General features: G+C 47.6%; 1 protein-coding gene across 1 annotated transcript in view; it reads right to left on the bottom strand.

Moving 5' to 3' along the window:
* Positions 1-27,010, bottom strand: part of GALNT14 (polypeptide N-acetylgalactosaminyltransferase 14) — a 92,583-nt gene that overhangs the window by 29,908 nt on the left and 35,665 nt on the right. The window contains exons 3-4 of the mRNA XM_053939593.1: positions 10,614-10,712; positions 2,398-2,465 (exon numbers count right to left, since the gene is read on the bottom strand). Coding sequence (XP_053795568.1) covers positions 2,398-2,465; positions 10,614-10,712 — 167 coding nt within the window. The remainder of the gene's footprint in view (positions 1-2,397; positions 2,466-10,613; positions 10,713-27,010) is intronic.

The raw sequence follows: 27,010 nt of genomic DNA, 5'->3' as shown, positions 1-27,010 counted from the left end.
GAGCAGGGAGAGGACCCTGTCCTGTTCTGGTTGATGGTCTGTTAGGGCAATGGTACTGCTGGGTCACAACAGCCTTAGCCCTCAGCTCGTGAAGCATAAATTGGGCCTGGCAGAGCAGCAATTTTCATAAAACTAGTGTAAATTCAGCAGATTTACACTGAGAACAGCTGAATTATGCTCTAAAATCAGCATAGAAAAGTTGTGGTTCAGGTCAGAATCTAAATTTCTGCACATTAATGCAAATGACTATTTTTGGTAGCTGCAAAGCAACGCGCAAGCTGTTGATGCGTGTCTGCCTGGCGGGGCAGGAGCTTCCTGTGGTGGCCTGGAGCCTTCAGTGAGGAGAAAAGGATGCTCAAAGAAAGCCCTGTGGAGCAGCTGGGTGCTCCTCATGCCCTGGGCAAGAGCTCCATGGGGCAGAAAGGCCTGACAACCACCTACATCTGAGCTAGTGAGGTCCTGCAACCCCACACACAGCCCTAGGATCTCTCCTCACCCAGATTTCTCCCAGCAAAGTGGAGGATGTCAGGTGTACCCATCACAGTCCCCTCCACCTCTACACACCCACACTATGACCTTCACAACACGTTCATGGCTCTCACCCCTGTCCCTCATCTTCCTCAGCACTATAAACATAGAGGTGAGTGCCTCATCCCCTCTGCCCAACCCTTGAACCCACACCCTCGAGTACTTTCACCCCTTCTAGAAATCTCTGTCAGCAAGAGATCACTGTACCCACACCCCTAACAATTCAGGGACAGAGCTGGAACAGAGGAACAGGAGTGGCAGGGCTTGGCTACAGACTCACAGTGAAAATCTGCTGGGGATAGTGGGAACTCACAGGCTGAAGAACTGCATCCCAGTGAATAACAGGTCAGCAGGCAGAGAGAGGTGAGAAATGAGACTCAACTGGGCATGAGATAAAAGCACTAATTGCTTGGGCTGGGTTGCAGGGAAAAAACTGACCATGTGTGTGTAGTGCATTATGCAAATGCATGTATTTTATGTAAATGCATGCAGAGCAGATGCCAGCAGGCTCAGACTATCACAGCAAAGATGTCAGATAGCTGAGAAGCGCTGAGTAGCTGAGGGGCTGCCCTAAGTTACACAGGAAACAGGCTCCCCTCTGGTGCCCTGGGCTGAGTTAAAGCCCTGCTCCTTCTCCCTGGCTCACAGCACTTGGCATGCTGGGACAGGGGAGCTGTGCTCCTACAAACCTGACTCCTTCCCAGAAGGCAAGTGCTTTGCCTATTTAGCCAAATACCTGGCTTCACCCACAAAAATCCTGCTGTGCTGTTCTCCAGGGCAGCTCAAGTCCCTGCACCTGTTCCTCTTCCCCATCACAGCCATTCTGCCAGTTCCCAGACTTGCCCAGCCTGCCTGCCCTGTGTGCTGGAGCTGCTCCAGGGCTCACCATAGTCACAGCAGCTCCTTCCCCTAGCTTCAGCAACTTCCCAGAGAGGTGTCAATGCCAAGAAGTGGTCTTGTGTGAAATCTGTCCCTAATGCTCTCCGAGGCAATGCCTATTTATAACATCCAAGAGCAAAGCCTAGATTTTTTAAAAAGAAACCTATCTGGCTTTGTTTTCATGTTTGCAAGTAAACAGCTTTATTTTGCAGCTCCTTGAAACGTAAGTGCCACAGACCACTCAGCCAGTTTATCATCCTTTTTATGCCTGAGACAGTGTTTTTGAGCACTTAGATCTTCAACTCTCCCATCCAACTAGGCAAGCTCTTTAGCAGGGGTGGTTCCCTGGGAGCCCCTGGGGCTTCAGCTACCTTCTACTGGAGACCAGAGCTATTGATTTCCCTTGAGCCACGCTATTAACTGGGAGGGAACAGTAGGAGGATGTGGGCTGTTTGTGTGGTGTACAATGCTATTTATGGTGCACCTCAAAAATGGGAAAACCCATGCAGGGAGTCCTCTTTCCATTGGTAAAAAAGAAGGTGAAAAAAAAAAAAGCAAGAGTTGCTGACCACCTACATAAATGCATGCAGAATGTACACATAGGGTCAAGAGGGTCAGACTGTCATTGTCCCATGGAATTCCAGTGGTGTCAACCCAGAACTGCTCCTGGCTGCAGCTGAAAGCCAGATCAAACACACCACAGCTGTGGTGGGATATAGCCGTGTAAGGACTGCAGTCACATCTGCTGGGCATAAAAACCATTTGCCAAGCACTTTTCTTGCATTATTTTGGTGAGAAGAGGTTGGATCACCTGGAATTTGAATTCTATACATGGCGATGCTAACCCAGCACAGCAGGGTTTGCTCCCCACAGCTACAGAGTTTTAAATTTCCTTCCACTCCAGCGAACTCTCCCCTGTCTCAGTGCTAATCCCAGTCTCTCACAGGCATCTGGGCCCTTTGCTTTTAACAGGGAAAAAGGGTCACTTACGGTCATCACTGAAGTCATCCACGAGTATGATTTCATGGACGAGGTGCACTGGGGTGCGGTTCAGCACGCTAAGGAATGAAGAGAGAAAACCCATGACAGTGCTTGACCAACTTAACAACCCAGCAAATGGAGTGGAAAAGCCAAGGAACTGACCTCCTGCCAAAGCACAGAAGACCAGGCTTGGATTTCCAGAAAGGATATACTAGATAAAAACCCAGAAACTACCCCCCCAGTAATCTACAGTGCCTGGCTATCAACTCCATGTAGGCTGATCTAGGAGCTAACTGCTCTGTATTCCTTGGAAATAGCTGAGATTCACCCTTCTCACCTTTGTGTGCAAAATCAGAGCCTCACGTAAAGCCAGGAAAATCTGGCACTTTTTTTTTTTTGTCCAAATTGCACCAAGATTCCTAACTGGGCTTACAGCAAAGTTGCCGTCACCTCTCCACCTCCTCTGGGGCTAATGATATGGTGTCCAGCGACAGCAGGGCCAACACAGAGAAAATTACCCAGCTCAAACCCATCTTTACATAGCTCACAGCTGTGGCAGAACAACTCCTGTTTTTATCCACAAGCTGATTGTCTCTCAGAGGCTGCCGAGAGGATAAGAGCAGGGTTGGAGCCCACCCAGCTAATGAAAAAGAGGCTGGAGGATGTGGTTCACAGCTCCCTCCATGTGGACAGACACTGTGAAACATGGCTCAAAGCTACAATTTTCCCTTAATTAAGCCACCAAGGGTTATTACTGTTATTATTAAAAAATCTAGACCTGTTCTCTCCCTTTCTCTCATGGTGCAGAGGTCATAGATTGGTTGTACTGGCTCCTGCAATTTCATCTCCAAATAAACACCAGTGCAAAAGTCACCCTGACACGTAAGACATGGAGTTGCAGTTGCTATTGCACATGCTTAAAATCCTGCCCCAGCAAAGGGTCAAAGCTGTCTGCTTGACGAAGAAGCCCCAGAGCATCCCAAAAGCCTCCTAAGTGCTTGAGTTAGACTTTGATAATGCCAGTCAGATTGTACAAGCTTTTACAGCATTTAAACTTCTTTGCCTTCATCCTGAGCATGGTTCCTTTTCCATAAAGCATTTAAAATCCCCCCAAATTTCAGATCTTCAGACCTCCCACTGGCACAGGAGGGCAGTCACCCAACTACCTAACAATCTTGCAGCCCCTGATCCCCTGTCAGATCCTTATTAACAGGTTGTCCCAGTCTCTCAAAACTCTTGCAAAAAAACCCACCTGGAAGTCTGGAAAAACCACATCCCTGGCCCAAACCACAGTAAGGAGAGCTACAAAGGGCAGAAGCCCCAGGGGACTTGGGAGCCACCCAACCAGCTGGCAAAAAAAGCAGCCCACCCCACCCAGGGGGTTCCCCTTTGCCAGGTGCCTTCTGCCTGCACTGGTGTACTCCCTCCCTTCCAGGTGCTGGAATTACAACCCTGCAGAGGGAAACAGTTGAACCAGATTTTTTTTGGAAGGCATACAGGACATCCCAAGGCAGATGCATGAAATAGAATCATAGAATCAGAGAATGGTTTGGGTTGGAAGGGACCTTAAAGATCATCCAGTTCCAATCCCAGTGCCACAGAGAAGGGGCAACTTCCACTAGACCAGGGTGCTCAATGCCCCATCCCACCTGGTCTTGAACACTTCAAGTAAATGGGCATGTACAACTTCTCTGAGCATCTCACAGGAAAGAATTTCTTCCATATATAATTAACCCTTCCTCCATGCTGGTTTTCTTTTCCCTGGGCAGAAATCCTCAAAAAAGGAAGTTTTCTATCAGACCAGAGTGGGTAAGCCTAGCACCATCCTTGCGGAGTTCCTCAAAAATCACTTCCAAGAATTACTTTCTCTGGAAAGACAATTCCTGCCTCTTCCAGTTTCAGGATCTTGGCAAAAACCATTATTTTTCCCCACTTCAGATGCCTTGCATGCTAAGGTTTGAAGGAAGAGAAAGCCACTGTCCCCTAAGCAACAGTCTGGAGCTGCTGTGGCTACCCCGACACTTTGGCTTGTACCAAGCAGAGTTTGGTACACTCTCCAACTCTCACAGCCTGAACAAAGTACTGGGAAAACGTGGCTCAGCGCCCCTCCTCCCTTTGGGGCACAGAGAACAATTTAGATGTGCTGTTTCTACCTGTCAAGTGTTTTTAAATTATTGTTATTAATAGACTTGTTATTTTTTAGAAATCCCCGTACGCCAGAGCTGAGTTCAGCAAATTACCATAGCCGAGCATCAGTAGACAGAGACAGGAGAGCAATATCATGCTCAGTGGAATATTTAACAAGTGTTGATTGCCTGGAAACCTAACTCTGTGCAACCTGCAGGAAAGAAGCAGGCTTGTAAAAAAGCCAGCAAAATAAATAAATAACCCACTGAGAGTGGGAGGGGAGGAGGCAGCGGGAAACTTGGAACATTCAAGGCCTGCCTCTGCCTGGTCTCCCCTGTAGATCGGGCTGCCAGAAAGGCAGTGCAGGGCTTAACTCTGGGGGAAGGTGGCTGTGAAGAGGCTGATTCTGCTTTTGCTGGTATCAGCCAGAAGAATTCAACCAAAGCATTGGGCTGTGTAGGCTCAGGTCTGGGCTTTAAGCAGTACTCAGTGCCTTAGAGGATCTCCTGCCAGAGAACATCTTATGGAAGAAAATGGACTACTTCTAAGGCCCTGGGCTGGGAAGAGGTGCAGCCCAGTCTCAGCTCAGCTGCAGGTTCCCGCTGTCCCCAGATCTGCTGCCAACTCTGTGCCTGGGCTTGCCATCCCATAAATCAGGGAAGATGACCCCTGAATGCCAACAGTGGCCATGTGTGGGACAAGGGGAAAAGGCCAGCATGCTGACCCATGAGGGAACGATGTCTCCAAGGTCTCCTCCACGAACTGTCACCCTTCCATGGGGTTAATGACAGACACCACTGTGGGTGGCACAGCACCCCCTCACCTGTACCATCACAGCCCTCTGCCAGCAAATCCCTTGTGGGACTCACTCACCACACAACACCTTTCCCAAATTCGAGTGAACAACTCACCCCGGTGAGGGCAGTCCAGAGGCTGGCTCTATGGGACCTACTGTCCACTGGTTTCAGCACACTTTCAGCTCATTATTGCCCCTGCAAGACGGTGCACAGACCCCAGCAAGGCCCAAAACTGCTGCTAAGCCAGGGGCCACTTGATGCAGGCACAGAGAGATGCCCAGCAAAGCCAAATTCCTGTCACCAATGCGTTTTCTGCCTGGTGCTCTATTAACGTGATGCTGCGAACACAGAATATAAGCACCCCTCTTGCAGCACTCCTCAGGGAGGATGGGAAAAAGAGGCATCAAATCCTCCACATTTTCAACATTACAGGTTTTTTTTTTTTTTTTCCAGATAGACCATAAAAGCACTTTTAAAAATTCAAAGCCGGCTTTTCTATTACTTGTGCCTCTGCTCAGCTTTGATTTTTTTTAATACTTTCCTTTCTTTATGTCTGTGCATGGCTTTTTTTTCCCTTTTATATGGGAAAAATCAGAAGACAATATTACAGTGCTTTGAAGTCCCTCTGTTATTATAGATTTTTTTTTTCCCCTGAAATCAAACATAGGTAGATATATACTGCAGTGATGGACATATTTGAACAAATCAAAACAGTTTTTAAGTTCTGCTGCACCAAAGATCACAACATTTTCTCCCTTAAATTGCCAAAAGACCTGTTACCATCAAAATGAAAGCTCATGCCTCCAGTCCAGAAAGCGTTTACACACCCCAATAAGAACAGGTTTGCTGCTGAATTATCTTTTGACAATGCTGAAACTTTCTTTGTTCCAATTTATTTACCTTATACAGACATAGCCACGGAGGATTTCACCTTAAATTTTCATTGTAAGGTCCCTCTTCCATCCTCCTCAAGAATTTGTTGGGATCCTTTTCTACCTATCCAGAGGTAAGCACTGGATCCAGCAATTTCATCTCCAAATAAATATGAGTGTAAAAGTCACCCAGACCATGTAAGACATGGAAAACATTTGCAGGAAGGAATTTAGACCTTCTGATCAAGTCAGTGTGGTTTTGGTCATCACCCACTTGCTTTAGAGAGGTGACTGTGGACACCGATCCTTGAGAACTCATGAATTTGTTAATTCTCTCCATGGTAACATATTAGGACTTGTTGGGAGGGAAAAAAAAAAACACCTTTGGGAGGACAATGAAGTATGAAAAGGGCCAAGGGTCACAATTATCGAAATCAGACGGAGTATGGAGAGAAAATACCCACCAAAATGAACTGCTTCAACAACCCCAAATGGCTAATTATGTAGGAAGAAAGACATCACACCAAGAATAACCATAATGAGCTTTGATTACACTGCAGCTTTCGCATTTTATTCTTTCAAATACCCACCAAGCTCTTTGAAATTCAAGAGTTCTCTTATGTTAACATCAAAAGGTAAGAGCGCACGGAGGGCTGTGTACTCAGTCACCGCGAGAGATGATTAGCAAATTAAGAGGAAAAAAAAGTCCAGGGTTTAAGCAAAAAGCAGAAAAGAAAAGAAGAAATGAAAAAATAGTCAGCACAAAGTGCTAATTATACAGTTTCTGTGCAACACCTGGCTTGTTTTTGCTTCTTTAATCAGACTCATTTCAGTTATGGCACAGACTCCATATGGTGCCTAAGCAAGGAGGCTTTGTCACCTCCCTGTCTCAGATGTGTCTGGATGCAGACAAGGCAGTGGCACAAGGGGAAGGTGAGAGGTGTTGGCTGCCCAGGACACTCCTTTCACCTATGAGCACTGGAAAATGAAAGGCATGATACTCACTCTGCTAATTAGTGATCTAAATATTTGATGTGGTATTCACAGCACTTGCATCAGGACTCCTGCCAAAGGATGTGTTTTGGTTTGTCAGCAAATAATTTAAGTTTTCTTATTCCTGCCCTGAGCTCCCCAGCTGCAAGTTTGAAGAATAAATAAATAAAAACCACTCAGCAGAGTAAACGGGACTGTCTCACCATCTGCCCAGCAGGTCAACCACATGACAGGATTAGGATTCCCTTGCTAAATCTGGGCGAGTATAGGATGGAAAGACAGGAAAGAAGAAATTGTTGGTTTGGTGGGGTTTTATTTTATATTTTAAATGCCTCTGTATTGCTTATTTTCTCCCTTGCTCCTGCCTTCCCACCTTGGGTTTATTCACATTGTCCCATCTCATGCACTGTTGGAGACTCTCACCACTTTTAGGCACTGAGCCCTGGAGCTTGAAATATGTGAAACTGAACCACAGAGGGGTGGTTGAAACAACCCAATGATACTTTCTTCACCATCTACACAGTAAAAAAAAACCAAAAAACAAAAAAAAAAAAAAAAAAAAAAAACCAAAAAAAAACAACCTTTAAAAAATCTCCAGAGCTACTTTGCTATTGACCATCTCCTCCTTTCTGTCCTCTTTTCCTATTTTCTATTTCCCCTTCTCATGACACCCATCCCCTACTCCCTGAACAGTTGTACATATTCACAAGCACAGTTGCACGTGCATTTATAAATGCTGACCTCACCATTTCCAGAGATGTGAGCCTTCAATAAATTTACTTTTTCTTTTTATTTTCCCCTGCTTTACTTCCAGCTGGCAAATGGTCAGAGAAAAGATCATGAAACTTTTAAATGAATCCATTATTCAACATAATCCACCAGCTTCTCTCAATAACACTGACAATGCAAAACGTCCATAAATGAACTGTCCCAAGCACTCCCAACATGACCTGGATAAGGGGTGCCCTGGAGGCCACATGTTGCTGCCTCCTACCAAGAGCCTGAAACACACAGAACCTGCAGCACAGCTCAGCCTCAGCACTTGGGGAGCATTGAGGCTCTCAAGCGTCCCGGAAAACTGCAGGAACAGCAAAATCCCCCCTGCTCAGCAAGTATGTGGTCACTTCTGCAGAGGCGATTCCGTCCCTTGCTGCCTTCAGCACTTCCCTCTGCCACTCCTCTGTGTTTACATGGGGTCCTGTAGGGAGTGCCACTTTTGCAAGGACAGTGCCCCATCACCCATGGCTTTGGACAAGCCAAGAATGTCCCTTTGTCCTATTTCTTGCTCCTGACAGGGCGACTAACATTGAGAATTGAGATTAACTTGAGAACATTGATTCTGCAATGAGGCTGGAAAATCCAAGATACCAGAACAATATGTGCATAACACATCTAGAGAGGAATAGAGCAGGAGCCAAGTCACTAGCCTGCCACCAAGGATCAGTATCCCCAGGCTTGGTTGCATCAAAGCAAGCCTCTAGGCACTGCATCCAGGAGGAAATTGGTGAAGCCTGATGCCAAAAGGCCACCTCCAAACCATGGGGACCAGAAAAAAGAGGGTCAGCTCAGGAGAACTCAGCATTTCAGCCCAGGGACAGACAGAGGAGAGAGGACCCAAGGTTGTCATCTCAGTTCCTCACTGCCTGGGCTTGCCTCTGGGTTGCAGCTCAGTGGGATGCTCTGTGGGGCTCTGGAACTATTGGGGGATGAACCTACAAGAAAGAGGGCTCAGAAGGGTCCCCAGAGCTGGGGAAAACCTCCCCACAGATAAAACATGAGCACTGGAATTGCCAGGGCCCATAAGCGAGGAGGAGCAGTGCAAAGGGGCAAAGCTGGGGTGAAAATCACACACGACCAGGTAAGGAAGGCAGTAAAGCCAATTAATCAAGTCAAGCAAATTGAAAAAAAGAGGAACAAGGAAGAAAGTCTTTCTATGCCGGAAATAAGAAACTTCAAAGGACAATCACCTCAAGGAAGAAGTAAAAATTCAATGTACCTGTACTTCTAACCTTGCCAACACTGCAATAAACAGTTCTCTAATGATATGAAGGATCCAGGCCTAAGAGCTGTACCATGGGTCTAACATTTCCCATGTGACAACATCACTCATGATCACATCTGGCAGGACAGTCAGGTGCTGAGTTATGGGGAGAAATGAAGTTAAAATCCATCCCTGCACTTCACATGTTATAAGCCCCCTATATCTCAGGAGCTAGAGGACTGCACTTGCCACCTCTGTTACAAATACAATTGGTTCTGGAGAATGGCAAACTTATGCAAGGCACTGTAAAAATGAAAGGGAAGGCCCAGGATCAAGGAGGTGGTACACAGCACCAAGCATTAGTGTCACCCAAAATGCACACATGCCAGAGAGAGAAAGCGGTGACAGATTACTGAGTGTGAAGCAGGGAGACAGGATTGGGCATGAAACCATAAAGCAGAGCAGGAATTCAATTTCAGGACTGTCAAACTCACTTGTGGCCCTGGATACGCTCACCTGAAGAAGGATGCTGAGAGAAAAGCTCAGCAAAGACATGACAGTGAGCAGGGCACAGCTGAAGCCTCCCCCTAACAAGCAACTCCAGTTTGACCAGCACCAGCAACGACAAGGGGTCCCTGGGGATGCCAAGGTTTAAAAGCCAAGACTTGCAGCGGGACACAGACCTTCACTAAGCGCACATGAGATGTAGCTGCAAAGCACTACTGGCACAGAGCACAGCACTCCCAGGCTTGCTACAGAGCAACCCACCAGCCCAGACCTGGACACACCTCACCAGACCTTCCCACAAGAGAACCTGCAGAGGTTCAAGGCACACACTGGGATTAAACACAGATTCCAAAAGCCTGCAGTGAAAATGAAGCCTTCAGTCTATCCATGACAGCAAAACACAGCCAAGAACAAACCGACAAATGAAGGAATGGCCACATGCCCAGAGTGCTCCACTGTGTCGCTGCAGGAGTACAGAAACCATCCCTGAAAATCTGGTCTGCATGTGTGTCATTAGGGCTTCTCAATTAGCAAGCCTTTCTGGCACTCGATGGGGCACTGGAGAAGCTCATAGAGCAGCACTGGAGCAGATATCCGTAGAATGATAGCTGTCTCTAGAGGGCTGGGACAAAATACAGCTGAGGACTCATACCCAGCTGGATATAAAAGCTCTTAGCCCAGACTCTGTCTAATCTGCTGATGATCCCTCAAGAGTTTCCCATGCTAGACCCTGCAAAGGGAGCACGGCTCCTGACTTTTCTGAGCACCCCACTGTAAAACTTACTTCTCAGAGAACAACTTTCAGGCTAATTTCTCTCAGTCACCATTTGAGACCACAGCTGGCAGGTCTGGTCCTGTTGCTGTGGTGAGTGCAAACAGATTCTGCCTTTATTCCTGATGACCACTGGCCCACTGACCCTCTTTTAAGGGATGCCCAGGAGCTCTTACCTCCGAATTGTCCTTAGCAGGGTGGACCTGGCCTCGTTGTGGAATGTGATGATCACGCTGGTGGGCGGGAGGTCCTGGCTGTAGCGCAAAGTCGTACACCTGGGAAGGGAGAAAGCAGAAAAGGCTGTTCAGGTGCTGGAATTCAAAGTGAGAGTTCACTTCATCAACACAGGCAGCACAGTCCATTAGTAAATGGTCTTCAGCCACTATTACAAAGAAATAAATAAGATTTTTTCTGTGTGAATAATTTCTAGAGGAGTCCAGAAATTGCCAAGTAAGCTACCAAGGATTAAAGCAGCAAAGGACTTACCTGTTATTAATGGGAAGGGATGAGAAGGGAGGCACCCAGCTGGTAGTCCTTTCCTCTAACCAGTGCTTCCCAGCTACCCACCAGGGCTTCTCTCATCCCCCTGGCTCATGGCACCACAGAGGTAAGAGCATCCCTGCAGTTCCATCTCCCATCCGCCTCACTCCCAGACTCCTGAGGAAGCAATTCCCACCAGCCAGTTGTAATGTAAGCCAAGCCTTGTTTTTATATTAATTGTTTCCTTATTAATTCTGCCTTAATTGCATAACCAGACTACAGGGAAGACTGGGATTTAAAGCTGTCCAAGCCACCCTTCAGAAGGTGAAAACCCACAGCTGCAACCACAGCCACTGCTGCCTCCTTCCCAGGAGGAAATGTCACAGACTATGTAATTACTTTGACCTTTAGCTGATTAAATTTGTGGCTTTTATTGACCAACACCAATATATTCCCAACTCAGAAAATCCAGATAACTCCTTACATCTATGCTGCCCTTTCCAGGGCCCTATCAGTCCCTTAAGATGACACAACAGTAGGTCTCCATCACAGCCATCCTGTCCCTTGCCATCCACATGCCACTTGTCTGCTCTTGTGTCACTGCCCAGGTGCTGCCACTACCTTCCTCAAACGTGGCAGAAAAGAGCACTGAGCAACCACTCTTCCAACAAACCATCAGTTTGCTCCCCCAAAATTCTGGACCACAGTACCTGCAAGGTGAAGTAAAAACAGATGGAAAAATTAAATTGGAGATGGAGAGGAGAAAGCACGTTAAGAGCAGCCAGATATTGCTGGTTTATGCTATTCAGAACAGCATGTTGCTCCTCTCAAATGCCAAAATGCTCCAGATACTATTTTTAACAAGGTTTTCCATGTTTTAATTTTGAAATTGCATTTCTGATTATTTACAAAGTGAACAAGAGTGCTCAAAAGGAGAAACAATTCCAAAGATAAGGAAAAATGGTATCTTGGGTGGGACAAAATATTTGCAAGCTCATGCTAAATTAGTTGCTGCTTTCTCTCATTGTTTCACTCAAAACCCTTTCCAAATCCTGCTTGAACTTGACCAAAAGCAGGTTTCTCATTACTCCCCTGTTCATCCCCACCAAAAATCCACCTTCGAGCCAATTCTAATTCTGGGTCCATCCCCAAAGGACGCCAAAGTCGCATAGCTATTCCATATGCAGGAGAAAGTTCAGCAACGTTGCCCTGTGCGACAACACCCTCATCCATCAAAATTGCATCTCAGGGATGCTGAAAACAGAGCATTTCTGAATTATGAAACAGCACCAGGTCATGCCCTGAGCTGCTTCTCTGGGTCACTGTGGCCCCTTGCATCACCCAGTACCCCACTCCAGCCGAGCCATCCCAAACTGCTGCCGCTCCGTTTTGCCACGCTCAGGCTCAGCTCCCGTTTGCTCTGCGGAGCTGCAGGGACAGACGATGGCAGCTGCTCTCCCTCCCTGTGCTATTTATACACCGCTCCCAGATGCGTGTCCTTCCACCCACTTCCAGCAGGGCTCTGTGGAGCCAACAAGGGAAGCTATTTCTGGCAAAGAACGAGCGAGAGTGGAAAATACAAAGTCATCAATACTTTACTTATGCTATTACAACAGCCCAGGAGCTGGTAAAGAAAGCAGGAGCTGGGTGTGTCTGTGCCTCCCACGGGTGGGAGTGCTGGGGCTGCTGCAGGCTGCCTCAGGCTCCTCCTGAGCAACAACCTGCTTCTAAAACTCCAGATGTTGACACACAGACCGGCCCAACCAGGCAATGTGCGTGTGGGAGAAGCTGGAATGTCACACATGGGCACCTCCAGAGCTGCAATTCATCCCTGGCTTCTGTCTAGTGAGGCCTGTCACATCCCAAGGACGGGAATGATGCTGCTATGGACCTCCAGCCTTGCTTCGCCTCTGTGACCAGCACTACACCACAGCTGGGACTTGCCTCTCCAAAATCTGCCTGCAAAGGGTGAGGCAGAGCTGCTGTATCTTCCTCCCAGTGCTCCTCCTCCTGATGCTTTATGGCTCTGACTCTGCCCTTGCCCAGGATTCTACCCATGGGTTATTCTTACAGGAGCCCTCCCAAAGTTTCCTCCACTTAGTCCCTTTTTTTTTCCCTTCCTCCCCCAGTGTAACTGCAGCTAAACATCCTGGGTCCCCAGAAGGCAGACTTCAGTTTAAGTTGTTGAGTACAAGGAGTACAAGTGTCTTTTTTTGGCACTTACTTGGGTAATAAAAACTACAGCTTGGAAAAGCATTAAATCCAGCATGTCCAGAATTATTTTGTGTGACAATTACATCTGGGGTAATTTCAATTTAATACCTCACTGCAAGTGAAAATTGCAGCATGCAGCCCTAAAATTGCTGTAATAATGAAAATAAACCCACTAAAAGCTGCCTGTGCTACCTCAGGCTGTCACTGGATAAATGTTTTGTGCTGCTGATGGTATTTCATAGGTCACCCAATTGCCAACAAAAAAACCAAAACAAAACCAAAAATAACACCCACAACATTTTCAGGAAACCAAATAAAGTTTGAGGGCAACATTTTCAGGAAACCAAATAAAGTTTGAGGGTTTTTTTAGATTGTTAAAAAAAAAAAAAGTAACAACTGCACTGCCTGTATTTGCAGTGTGTTGAAACTCACTGGCTAAAGCCATTTAAAGTTCAATGCTTTGAAACCTTGCAGCAGGACTGGGGAGCAATCCTAGCACAGCAAGTGCAAGCAGGAATGATGCCAGGCTGCTCTGCAGGTTCTCATCATCTGGATGGAGTAAAAGTAGACAGAAGCCAGGCTGGCCTGCCCTAAAAACCCCAGGGAGAGCATTTAGATGGAGAACAATTCTTATTTCCTCATGCAAGAAGTCAAACTTGATTTGATGGGAAGAGTCACTTTTTGATTGAAGTTTTTTTTCCATTCAAAATGGAAATAATTTCACAATCAGGAAGTTCTGAAAGGGATAGTCTGGCTACAAACACCTTAGGAATCAGCCTTGGAAAATCCCAGCCTGGACTGGTTGCCTGTCATACTTCCTTCAGGTTGCCTGTCATACTTCCTTCAGCACATGTCTGTCTCCATGTTCCCAATGTGCTGTTAAGAGCTCAGGAATAAATTATGCAGTGCCTGTTTGTGGGGACATGGAGCAGACAGCCAGAGCCCTGCACTCACTGCAGGAATTGCAAAGCTCTCCTGCAAAGTCCCAAACTTTGGACAATCCAGCATTGTCCTCAGGTCTCCAAAGTCCCTTTCTCAAGATATTTTTCTTGACTTTCTTCAGCCCTTGTGCTGCTGGTGAGCAGAGGGGTATCACAGGCTGGTGGCCTTCACACACACAGCTGCCCCTGCATCCTTAGAGATCCTCCTGACAGGGCAGCACATGCCCATTCCCAGGGAATCTGAATCCATCTTACATTTAAAATGGCAAATTTCACTCACAGTGCCCCTCACCGAACCAAAGCCCACCTTGCCAGCACAGCTGCAGAGCACAATGGTGATGATTGACAGTGTGAACAGAGATGGACCCTGTTCCACAGCCTCTTCTGGTGCCCCCAGGCTCAGCCAAGGGTACATCACATGTCCACAGCGCTGTGCTGTGTCTCTCAAAACCCACCTCTTACATTCACCTTCTCCTGTGCCTCATTAACTTCCTTCAATAAATGATCATCCTCATCCCAACTCCCCTAGATTCCTCCTGCCAGGCTTCTGCTCATTCCTCTGCTCTACTTCAACAGCCACCACTTGCCAACAACTCTGCTTTAAATTTTTAACGTTTTCCATGAAGTCCAAACTCTCCCTCAACACAGCTCACCACTTCCAAAGCACTCTCTGCATATTTATTTCAAACAGCCAGCTGCATCAGGCAGAGCTACGCCATCTTTCACCTCCCTGCTGGCTCCTCTCTTCTCCTTGGAAACACATGGGAGAACACAGTCTCATCACCACAAGTCCAAAATAAGGGTATTTGGGTTTGTCTGCACTCTGCAGCCACAGGGCTCTCACATCAGCCCAGAGGACAGGGACCTGCCATCACCAACAGGATGGGTTCACACCAGCCCTGATGGACAAACCACGCTGATTTCAGACGACATTCCCCAAGGTGTGAAAAATTACTCCCATGGAGGAAAATTAATATTACGGCCCTGGTGAGAGACGAAGCCACTACACACCACAGGCAAGGAAAGAGTTGTCAGTGGAAAGGAAAAGATTACAGCCCCAGCTGTCCTGGCCAATAGCAAACATACTCAGGCTCTGAACACCAGTAGGGATGGATGGCAGGACATGCAGGCACCTTGGTCATACCTCCCAGGAAAACCTCTCAGGGTGGCATACACAACAGTGGAAAACTATTGTGCCTAAGCCCTGTCTTTGACCTAAAGCAAAAATCATAAATCATAAAAACATAGAAAGATTTTATGTTGGGTTGGAAGGGACCTTAGAGATCATCTAATTCCAACTCCCTCCCTTGGGAAGGGATACCTTACACTAGAACATGTTCCTCTAAATCCCATGCAACACTCGAACACCTCCAGGGATGTGACATTCCGCAGCTTCTCTTGGCAACCTATTCCAGTGCTCCACAGTAAAGAACTTCTTCCCAATAACTAACCTAGGAGACTTCCATGAAAATACTCTAAAAACTGGAACCCTGGATATGGTTTGATATAGACCTATAAAATGTATGTGCCAACTCATATGGAATCTAGTAAGTTCATAGAGTTTACGAACAGCAGTGCTGGACAGGACTGTGCACCACCTCACCTGACCTCTGGGCAACACAGCCCCCTGGCATTTCTCCCAGTTATTTCTGCATTTCGCAGTTATCCATGCATTAAGTCCAGTGACTTGTGCCTGACTGCAGAGTACCTTTCAAAAAATCATTACCTGATGACCTCCAGAGACGGAAAATCCGAGAAGTGCTGTTCACACCACAGTCAATGCATCAGTCTCATACAAGAGTATAAATGGGACACAACAATTCAGAATCCGCTTGACTAGAGCACACAGAGGGGTCAAGTGATCTTCATGGCATTCATGTCCCATCAATACCCTTGCTACTTCTTGGCTCTCCCCAAGCTACCCCTCTCGCATGTTGCCTCAAAATATTTTTTAATCAGCTTTGGAAGACCTTCAAAATGCTCCTTTGCATTCCCAAGTTATGCCAGCATCTCCTGCTCCTTCTCTGGGTATGCTTTGTCCCTCCTCAGTCAGGAAGAAGCTGCCAAACAGAGGGCTGGCCATGGTCTGTGCATCTCCAGCACCACCACGGCACCCAGGGCCTCCGCAGGGCACAGCTGTGAGCAGTGAGACAACTGCTGGCACATCCTGCATGTGGGGTCAGGTCTGTCACAAAAACCTACTGACAAAACTCTGGGATTCCCTCTGGTGTTGCCTCTAAGCTCCACCAGGATACACCACAACCTGAGGATGTGACAGCTCATAGCACAGGTGTGACTTTCACAGCACAACAGGAAAAGCAGTGGAGGCAGGAATTGCCACCAGCTACAGACACTCTTGTGCCTAACCTGGTCCTGCAGGTCCACCTCGGGCTGGCCATGGCTGTGGGCAGGCTGGTGCTACTGAAACACCAGAGCAAAGGCTAGAGCAAAGAGAGGCTGAAAACACAGCTGGAAGGCTCAGCAGTCCGGAAAGCAGTCATGCCAGAAGGAAAGAAGAAAGGACACGGAGTCAGATGTCAGCTGGCAGTGCCACATGATTGCAGGGAATGCCAGCTCAAGTTTGGCTTGCCAGAGTAAAAAAATACCCTTGAGAAAGGTCAGTAGGATTTCTCTGTGCTGGACTGGCATGTCCCTCAGGTTTGCACTCCCAAAAAGGGGCTGAAAAATCCCTAGGGTGGCGTGCAACAGATGCTGCTGGGGCTGGGAGAAACAGTGGTGATCCAAAGAGAGGAATCCCTGGTTGAGCAGATGACTTCAGGGTGTACAAGGGCTTCAGCAAGGATAAGGAGGGACATCTGCAACAAACACCCACTGGTGGTTAGCACCAGACCTAACAAGGATTTATTCAGCAGGCTTGAACTAGATGTAATTTGATAAAATTGTAAAGTAGGCCCTCAGGAAAAATCAGCTGGGGCTGTGAACCACCTCTGGCTGTAGATTAGATGTCCAGAGGAACCTGTCCAAGACTGCACCTTCCCCACAAAAATACTAGAAAATGCACAAAAGACTAGAGTCCTGCAAACTGGGGCAACTTAACCGCTGGCTGACCTGAGATCAGTCTCCTTGGGTTGACCAAGAAGGACATTTTTTTACACAGCTTCTGGAACTTGAAGCAGTGCTGGATTTGGCTAGTGTGCAATTCATATTTCCTCTAACTGACTGCCTCTTTCAGTCTCTTTCTTTCTTCTCCCTGCAAGATAGGTATCTAAAAAATTAATCAAACGACTAAATTTGAAGAAAAGGGGAAATGCAAGAAGGCAAAAATAACCTTCTGTGCACATGATGTGCTGCTGCCTGCGAACCTTGAAACTGATGAGAAGATGCATTTATAATTCATTAAAAATTTGCTGGGTTTTTGTCTTCAGAAAAGGGGAGGGAAAAAATGAGAATTTACTAAGAAGGAAAGAAAGAATAGCATGGCTGCCTTTAAAAACAAGTTAAACCAGATTGTGTGTCTTGATTTTCAAAGCAGCTCATAAATAATTCAGACTTCTAGGGCCCTCCACACAGACTCAGGGTCTGTCTTGCTTCTTGACTCCCTCCACCCTTCTTTCCTCAGAACTGAGGCAAAAAGAAAAATGGAGCCAACAAAAGTGAAAAGAAGAAAGCAAAACCAGTACCATTCAGCAGAATTTTAAACTGATGCCAATTTTACTGGAATACCAGAGCTGATGGCAAAGTTTTTCACTTGGTGGAAGTAAAACCAAAATCTGGTACCTTGCACTTCCATGGAAAACCACCAGTCCATTATTAAAGATCTTTAGAAGCCAGAAAAACCTGAAATTACATTCAGAAGGTTGGAACCCTGGATCCTTAAGGAGGACGCTTTCTGACCAGAGAGCTTCCTGGCATCATGTGGCAAATCAAAGCAGAAACACCTCCATAGTCACAGCTGGGGATGCACAAACCCAGCTCCACGCTGTGACAGCTCAGGAACACTTCCAACATGTAGGGATCTGCAGTGCTTACAGCAGAAATCCACCCAAATGGCCCTAAAACAAAATGCTCTTTTGCTGCAGCTGATGGAGTAGGAACTTAAGGTTCTGGCTAGAAGAAAAAAACAAACAAGAACTTGATGGAAGAAACTGTCTCATGGCCTTAATTATCAACAGGAGCAAGTCTTGGAGAATTAGTTCCATTGCTTACTAATACTTGACTTTGATTTCAGCCTCCATAAACATACTAGGTCAATAGAAATAGCGAGACAAGCACAAGAGTTAAACAACTTCATTCTGTCAGAATTACTTGGAGCAAGTTATCAAAGTAATCGATGGCACATAATAACTATAAGACAAGTGGTCAATATATTACAGCAGTCAAAGGCAGAGGATGATCAATGGCACCCTGGGAATGCTGAAGCACTTGGTGATGAAGGGACGGCCACCATGAAATCATCACTGGGCCCCGGTGTGGTTTAGGTGGGTGCACCCTCTGAAGGGCACTGAGATGGGCAAGGTTTTCTCTTCCCTATAAAAACCCCAGGATCCTTTCAGTCTGTTGCAGGGAAGGAGGTACCTGGAGTTGAAAAAGGAAATCCTGTGCCCCCATGGACTAAGTGATGTTGGTACAGCCACCCCAAGGGCCACAGCTGGGTCTGCAGTCAGTCCTGGTCTGTCAGAGACCCCCATCCCTCCCTCCACAGGGAAGAAGCCTCTCCCTGGTGCAGTGGCTGCCTCCCACCAGCGGTTCCTGCACCCGCCAACGCACGTTGCAGCATCACTTCCACTCCAGCACATCGTTTGTTCCTCAGGAGCCCAATGTGTACTTTTCATCTGATACTCAAAATCACTTGCTTTTAAATACAGCTTGTCATTTTTACATGACTAAAGTGTCAAAAACATTTGAGATCTAAATGAAATTTTTCCCTTTTCAGGATGAAAAAAACAGATCTCTTTGGCTCTAAGTTTTCCTGCCTTTTTACTTTTAGATTCATTAACAGCTTTGCTTTTGGTTTATCCTGAAATTGCCATCTCCTGGCTTTTCTTTCTCTTAAATAGCCAAAGAACTGAAACCCTGTTATTCACTCAGCTCTACTGAGCCCTACCTACCCATGTAGCCCCCAAACTCAAGCTCCAGAGATGTGGCACTGACAACACAGACACAGCCCAGGTAGGCAGCGAGGTGGATCCCACCACCCACTCTGTCTCTGTTTTCAGCTTCAGGCTCTTGAACAAAAGCAGCAGTGCCTGTACCCAGGCACTGCTCACCTTGAAATGGAGCAGTTCGTCCTCAGGGCGCAGTGACTGGCAGGTCACTGTCTTTTATTAAATTCCCAGCTCTCACTCCTCCACTCCTCTGTGTCCCCCATCGTGACAGGGACACGCAGAAAGATCATTGCTCCACAGACAGATATCTGGGGAAGGAGCTTTTATCTCTGGGTGAATGTGTCACAAAAGTGGAGCTAATTAACTGGGGCTCTGTTTTTCAAAAAAGGTTAATATTTTATCACATGTCTTCTGTCTTGAGGAATAATTAGCCCTGGCAGTAGTAGCTCTGCCATTTCCCAAGGGACTGAGCAAGAGACTGGAGGCTGGAGAGAGACACGTGGTATTGATGGATAGACGGTGGCTCAACTCTGGGCTAACAGTGCATCTCACCAGCAGTTACTCCTCAACACAAACTAACCTGCCAAAGGGTATTAACAGAGGCAAACCCCTCTCTTCAAAGCCTGTACACATTCTTCTTGTCCATTCCACGCCCTCTGGTGCAAGGATGCTTTAAAAAACCAAGGCATTGTGACTCAGCCAACAGCACTGACACTGGAACACCAGTCCCAATCCCTTCTCCCCAAGCACTCTCTTCCCTTATTACTCCAGCACCCCAGTGTGCACAACAAAAGGGAAATCCCATGGGCTCTCCTAATTCTTCCATCCCAAAACCAAACCTGTTCTCATGGGGGAATCAACAACTGAAGTAAATTCCCATAGGGACTGTGCAGAAGGAGCTTCCCCCAGTGCCTGCACGGAAGTCCTCAGTACAGTGCACAACATTTCTCCACAGGGCTGGGATGCAAGCAGGGAAAATGGAGGGACTGAGAAAGGACGAGGGAAGGGTCATTTCAAATCGACCCAGAACTGTTTTGTGCATGCATTTTTCTTGGCAAAATGCAGTGGACGGGTGAGTGGGGAATTTCCAAAAAGAAATCAAAACTGTCTCATAGGGAAACAAAGCCAAAATGACTTAGGGGAAAGAAATACATCACTTTGTGGGGGAGAGGGAGGGGAGAGGGAAGTTCTCAGCTTTTTTTCCCCTCTCTGAAACTGCAATTTTTGACAAGGAACACAAAATAAAGGTATTCTTCAGGGAAGGAATAGCTGGGATGGAAGCTGTGCCTGCTCCCCTATGAGCTCCTGAGATTCTCTTTGGGAGGATGCCTGTCCCGTGCTGATGCTATTCCCACTCAGCAAGGCACTGAGGGGCTGGGAGGAGGGACAACTTGGATAAACAACACTCAGCAGTAAGAAATTTAGTATTATACTGTGATATTTGCTGGAACAGTCCAGTCATCCCCACTGCCTGAAGCCAGACTCCAAGACACCAAATCCCTACAGAGTCCCCCAGTACCCACCCTGACAATCCCCTTTGGCCCGCAAACATCTTTTAGCCAAGAATACAGCTCAGGAATAGTTTCTGCTCACTGTGCAGACAAGTGCCATAACTCACACTCCTTGCACAGCCCATTCAGATGGAAGTAGCTTTGCTCTCCAGAAAAAAAAATGAGTAACACAACCACTTAACTGGCACATCCTCCTGCATCCCAAACACTTGCCTATACACTTCCATCAGCTCCTCAGAGAGCCTAGCTCACTCCTCAGCTGCTTCTCAAGTTACCCTCATCCTTCTCATGCAAGAAAAAGAAGAGGGGACAGATAGCACTAAAAATCCACCACTGCAGAATAAGTGCTGTCACATCTGCCACCTCCCTACAGCAGACACAATCAAAACACAACCAACCCTGCTCCTGGAGAAACACCAGCCTCCCCCAGCCCCAGCATTCCTTCCCAGAACCATTTTTAATGAAAGCTCCTCAGCCTGCCTTTTCTCTAGGCAGCCCCTCAAGATACAAAACCGCACCATCTCACTTCACCTCAGCTCCTGCCCCTTGTTGACAGCCAACATCCAGAGCCAGAGCCCATGATTCCAGGGCACAATTTGCAACCTGGGATCAGTTGAGCTGTGCTCCAAAAACCTGAGTGGAGCCACTGTACTGCCAGGGTGAGGAAGACATAGCACCTCTGAAACCAAGAGGGTGGCAGGAGCTCCTTTTCCTGGGATGCAGTCAGACTGGTGGTGACAATGATCCTGTGTCCCTGCCAAGGAGGCAATGCTGAGTGACCCAACCCACCATCTCTAGCTCCAGGGAGTGAATAGGTAGGGCTTGGAGGGCACAGAGCAGTACCATAGGCTGCCTCAGGTATCTGGGTTTGGATTGGGATCTCGGTGCCTGAAAGTCTCTCTCCTTTCCACAGAAGTTTGTGCAAGTCACACAGGGTGGTTTGGGTGTCCATGATGCCCAGGAAGCACACCAACTCCCAGGGAAGGCACGGGAAGATCCAACGTGGGCAATGGCAAAAGCCCTCTCACATCCGAGGAGGGAAGAACGGGTTCTTCAGGACAAGTGAATGTTGGGATGATGGTCTAGCCACGAGCGCTGGCCAAGGATAGATCCCAGCTGAGACATGGGCAGCTATTCCCAGGGAATGCAACTTCTCTCAGTGCTCAAACCCACTATAATCCCATTTCACGCAGACCCTTCTCATTTACTCTTTCTTCCTCTACCACATTAAAAAAAAAAAAAACACAAACCCAGAAAGTTTCAAAAGAGGACAGTACGTAGAAAGATATTTGAAAAAAGATCACTGCATTCATCAGTTTTTGTTCCCTGAAGCCACCAGTCCCTGTCTCAGAACCCATCAGGTCAGCTGAGCCCTCCACCTCCACCGGACAAAAACGTGGGACAGCAAATCAAATGTCACAGACACTGGGGTGGCCACAGATACTCCCAGTATGGGGACTTGGACAGTCATTTCCCAGGATTGTGCGTGTCCAGCTCAGTTTGCAGTTGGTGAGTCCCCAGAGAGACCCACCACACTTCTACATCAGCTCTCCAGGAAGAGAAGGTGCAACAATCAGAAAGAGGCACCTCAATGCAGGTATTCCCACACCTGTACCAGATACCATCTCCAGCAGAAGCAGGAAAGCATGAAATACTGGATTTCTGCAGTGCCAAAATGGTCCAGTGAATATTTCTGTACACTTTCAAGCAACATAATGGAGTTATGGAAGACTCCATGGGATTTTTGTCTTTGACCAAGTTTTCTCAAGCCTTTCTCAACCCCACTGTTGGCAAAGCCTTGCAATGTTAAGCCAGAGAAGATATATGAGTGTGGTAGTTAAGTGAATCACCTGAAAGTGATGAATATAAAAAGAGGAGATGACAGCACCTCAAGGAACTTCAAAGTTGTTTCACAAACACAGGTAGCTGGGGGGAAAAGACTACAAATTCCATATGCTGTAACCAGGGTTTTTAAATTACATCAGCTTTTACAAAATGCTGGGGCAAGCCTGAGAGGCAGGAGTCCCAGTGGGCTCACTGCTTTCTGCATTGAGACAAACCTGGGCTGATTACAGAGCTGACCAAACTTGGAGGAGGAGGCTGGATCAGAGACCTCCTGTGGTCTCTTCCAGCCCAAATTATTCTATGATTTTATTAAGTGCCAGTTTCTGATTAATAACTGTCTTGCTTTCCTTGCTTAGCTGCCAAGAATTGCCAGTCTCAATACTCCTTGTTCTCTGTGCTACCTGAAAACAATCTGTGTTTTGATCACACAATGGTTCCTAAAACCCCCTTGCAGTTTCAAGTCCAAATTCACCCAGAAAACCAAGTGCAAATGCCACTGTGTGAGGTGAGCACTCCACATAAGCATGAAAGTTTCAAATTTAGGCCACACAAGCCATCTGATCAAGGGCAGAACCAAGACCTTGACCAGTGCAGGCAGTTCTAGTTTATCTCAAAGGGAAAAGCCAGTCCCTACTCTACTTAAAGGATTGTTCTCATATCTTCATCCCGAGAGATCTCAGCCTAAGGAGGTGATGGAAAAACACAGTGCTGGGAGCTAACCTCTTGGGGTCTGGTGTCCAGGGAAAAAAAGCAATCATGTTGTTTCCTAACAGAAATGCTTTTGTGTAAAATGTGTTTTCCACCACTGATCTGTGTACCTGCTCACCTGCAGGGTCATGCTCTGCTCTTGCTGTCACTAGAAATAAGGAGACCAAGACCAAAGGCAGGGGTATCCCAGATCTTCTCTTACCCAGCTATTTCAGCATTTCAAAATGCTTTGCAGGCAAAAGATCTGGACAGCCCTCACACATACAGGATTTTGCTGAAATGTGCTAAATCTTATTTTGCAATGAAATGACAAATATCCTGGCTCTGCCCAGAAAACAGAGTAGCAGCTGGAAGAACAGATCAAGCGACAGAAAAACTCTTCAGGACATTGCTGACAGCCACCCAGCAGCTAATAATGAGACCCAAAGGCAAGAAAAAACCTCTCACACCCAGCCACCCCAAGCTCACACAAGGTGCTGCCACCCTTCTCCCCTCAGGGCATCATCACTTCTCATGGAGGAGCACCCACACAAGAGGGTACAGGACAGAGCAAAGCCAGCAGCACAGACACCTGGCCACACGAGGACACCTCCTCCAGCTTTCACCAATGCCAGGTCCAGAGATGTGGCAGCAACTGAGCACTCCCTCTCTCCCATCCTCCTCACCTGGCTCCCTCCTTCATCCAGCCTCAGGGGCAGGGGTCCATCCATCTGCACTGCACTCAAGGCTCCTCTGCTCAGTCCTGCCCTACCACCCCTCTGCCCCAAGCAGATGCACCCAGCAGCACCAGGCACAGGGAGACCACAAGCACATGCACCCCTGCCCACACCACCTCTTGCCCTGGTCTACCACACAGCACACCCCAAGCCAGCAACTCGCGAGACACTGCTTGAGTAAGCGCATTTTAAAAATAATAATCCCTCGGGACTTAGTCTGCATTACACAGGAAAGTGGATTAGACCAGCTACAGTCCAGAGGCCAAAGTAAGAAATGTATGAAGTCAGCAAAGTGAAAGATAACAGGAGACCTCAAAAATCTACAGGTTTGGTTCTGCTTTCAATTGTGCAAGGTCCATCTAGGCCCCTACAAACCTTCCTTCAAATTCAAAGTGGGTTTGGTCACCTGCTAGGGACCCTAGGGATTTGCCTGCTTCTGCAGGTCTAATGTTCACATACTACTGAGGACAGCAGAGCAGAGCCCACACTCTGTTGTGTCTGGGCTTTTCCATATATGTTGGTCTCCAAACATCAAGTTCTTCCTTTGGGAACTCTCAAGAAACCAGGCAAGAAAGATAAAATGCTTAAACACCTATGTGGGGCAAAAAATACATTTATGGCTGCTGAGACCCAGTGTTCACCTCAAGAACAACCTCAAAGTGGTTTTGGTCTGGAGGGAAAGGAAGTTGGAAGAAGACAAGGCAATGTGAGAAATCCAAGGGCATCATAAACATGCTAAACTGAAGGTAGTGCTGTCAGCTTTTCTCCCCTTCGACTCCTCATTCCCAGGAAGACATCACCATATTCTCAGTGCTTGCAACTCCTGGGCAATCATCAACTCACCCAAAAACGGAGCCACTCCAAAGCCTGCACGTGCCACAGCTGCCCTCTTGTCATCTGCACAGGGATGCCAACAGGCGCTCCCACATGCCATGTGCCAGCCGTGTCCAAGTGGGACACAGGGAAGGGCAGAGAGCCACACTCAGCCCCAGGTGCCTGTGTACACAGGTACCACAGCCAGCAGAGGTGACCCTCAGGACCACCTGTTCTTCCCAGTCATCCCCACACTCAGCCCAGCCAGGTATTTTTGCCTACCCCAACCACAGCTGCTCCACCGCGACGTGGAATGTGCAAGCTCTGCACCCTCGGGATACAAGCTGAAATTAATGGGTCAAAACAGCACTGCAGTGTGTAATGCTCCTGCTTGAGGGCTGAAATCCTGGCATTTCTGGACCTTGAGAATACAAGACAGCAGCTCTCTGCCTTAGGAAAACCTCACAGGCATCACCTGCATCTTCCCATCCCTCCAAAAACAGTCCATATGAGCAGAGCAACCAGTCCTAAGCAGCCTTCCTACCCAAGGGACACTCCAGCTGGCTTAGCACAGGGATTTAAGAGAAGAAACCTGGAGGAAATCTTAAGAGTGTGTGCTGTTGTCCTCAAAGAGAATAGGACACACTGTAACAGCAGAGCTTTTCTAGGGGGCACAAGTTGGCAGGACCTAGCTTCTGGGCTGCCAGGATGCTCTCACCTTCAGCAGACAATGCAACACCTGATCTTCATGCCTGCAGCATCCCTGCCAGCCTCATGTTTCAATCACAACTTGATCTTAGCAGCTGCTTTCTCTATCTCAGACATGCACATACACAAACACACCCCTAAGCAGCTGTAAAATTAAACTTCAGTTGGGTAGGTAGGACCTCTTGTAAAGCACTTGTGACTCAGGGAAGGAGGGAACTTCAAAAATGCAGTCTTATGCTAGAATTTGAGAGGGCTACATCCTCAGCCTTCTTGCTTTATCAGCTCTTGAAACAGCCCTACTAAACATGTACCGGCACTGCCTAAGCAAAACAAATAGAGGAAAACAGACACTGGGACATGCCTGAAGCTGGCTGACATGATTTGCAATAACTGGAGAAGTCTGCTGGAGGCTCTCACCTCTCCTCCAGCCTCTCATCTCCTCTCCTTATCCCTGATTTCCCCTCTCTGCTTTGCCACCCTCAGCCAGCACAAACCCCCGCTCAGGCCGATGCTGGCTGTGCTGCGCAGTCCCAGCTGAGCCTGGCAGCCACAACAGCATCTGCACATCCATCAAACCCAGCGGAGCACTGGGAGGCGGAGGTCAGCCCAAGCAACATATGGAGCACTGGCGTGGTGAATACCAGCCTCCCCAGGAGCTGTCTGCCACAGATGGAAAAAGCCCAGGAGCCATCACGACAAAATCTTCTGGCTGGGGGCGACTCGTCCTCCCTGTCGGCTTTCCAAGCCGCTGAGCAATATTGGAAAGCTCAGCTCCTCTCCCCCCGCCCCATGCTCGCGCCTGGCACTGACTCATTCGCTGCCGTTTCGGTCCCGCAGTTTGCTGGTGGGAGTTGTAGGAGGTGGGATGTGGGGATGAGGTAATTCCAAGTGCATGTGGCTACCATGGTGGAGGGAGACTAGCCACCCACTCTGGAGGCATGAGCTGGCTGTGCACAGTCTGGATGTGCCACCAAGCTCCAGGTCCGGTCTGCTGATGCAATCACAGGGATGTTTTAACCTTGACTTTTGGGGGGGATGGGATGCACCACCACAGGACCATCCAAGGTCTTCCCCTTGGAGAAGGGCAGCCCTTTACGTGGTCCAGGGGCTTAGTCAATGTACAACCAGGAATGGAGTTAATGGCAGTGAAACACAAGAAGATCACCAGGAGCAATGCTCCAGCTGTGAGATTTCCCAGGCCAAGTGACACAAGGTAGTCCACAGAAAGCACGACAGTTCCCTGGCTGAAATCACCCACAAACCAAGCTAAAGTTCATAGCCCTGCAGAACTAGCCAGAGGCAGGCAAAGAGAGCCACCACAGTTTCTCCTGCTCTGATTTCTTGGAAGACTGCAATTACTCTCCATCTGAAACTATTCCACTGGCTGCAATTTAAAAACAAATTCAATCCAGCAAACATTGCTAAGCAACTGGCTGTCAGTGCCACATCCCATCCCATTGAAAGTATTTGCCCTCTCCATAACCTCCTGGCAAGGAGCTTGCTGCTCAGTCCTTGCCAGATTTTGTATATTCAGCTATCGCTGGCAAGTCCAGATGCTTGGCTGGATTAGC

This window comes from Vidua chalybeata, chromosome 3, assembly GCF_026979565.1.
Source record: "Vidua chalybeata isolate OUT-0048 chromosome 3, bVidCha1 merged haplotype, whole genome shotgun sequence".
In the NCBI taxonomy this organism is placed as follows: Eukaryota; Metazoa; Chordata; class Aves; order Passeriformes; family Viduidae; genus Vidua; species Vidua chalybeata.
Note: the sequence above shows the minus strand (reverse complement) of the source record. Positions and strands in the feature narration are given on the sequence as shown.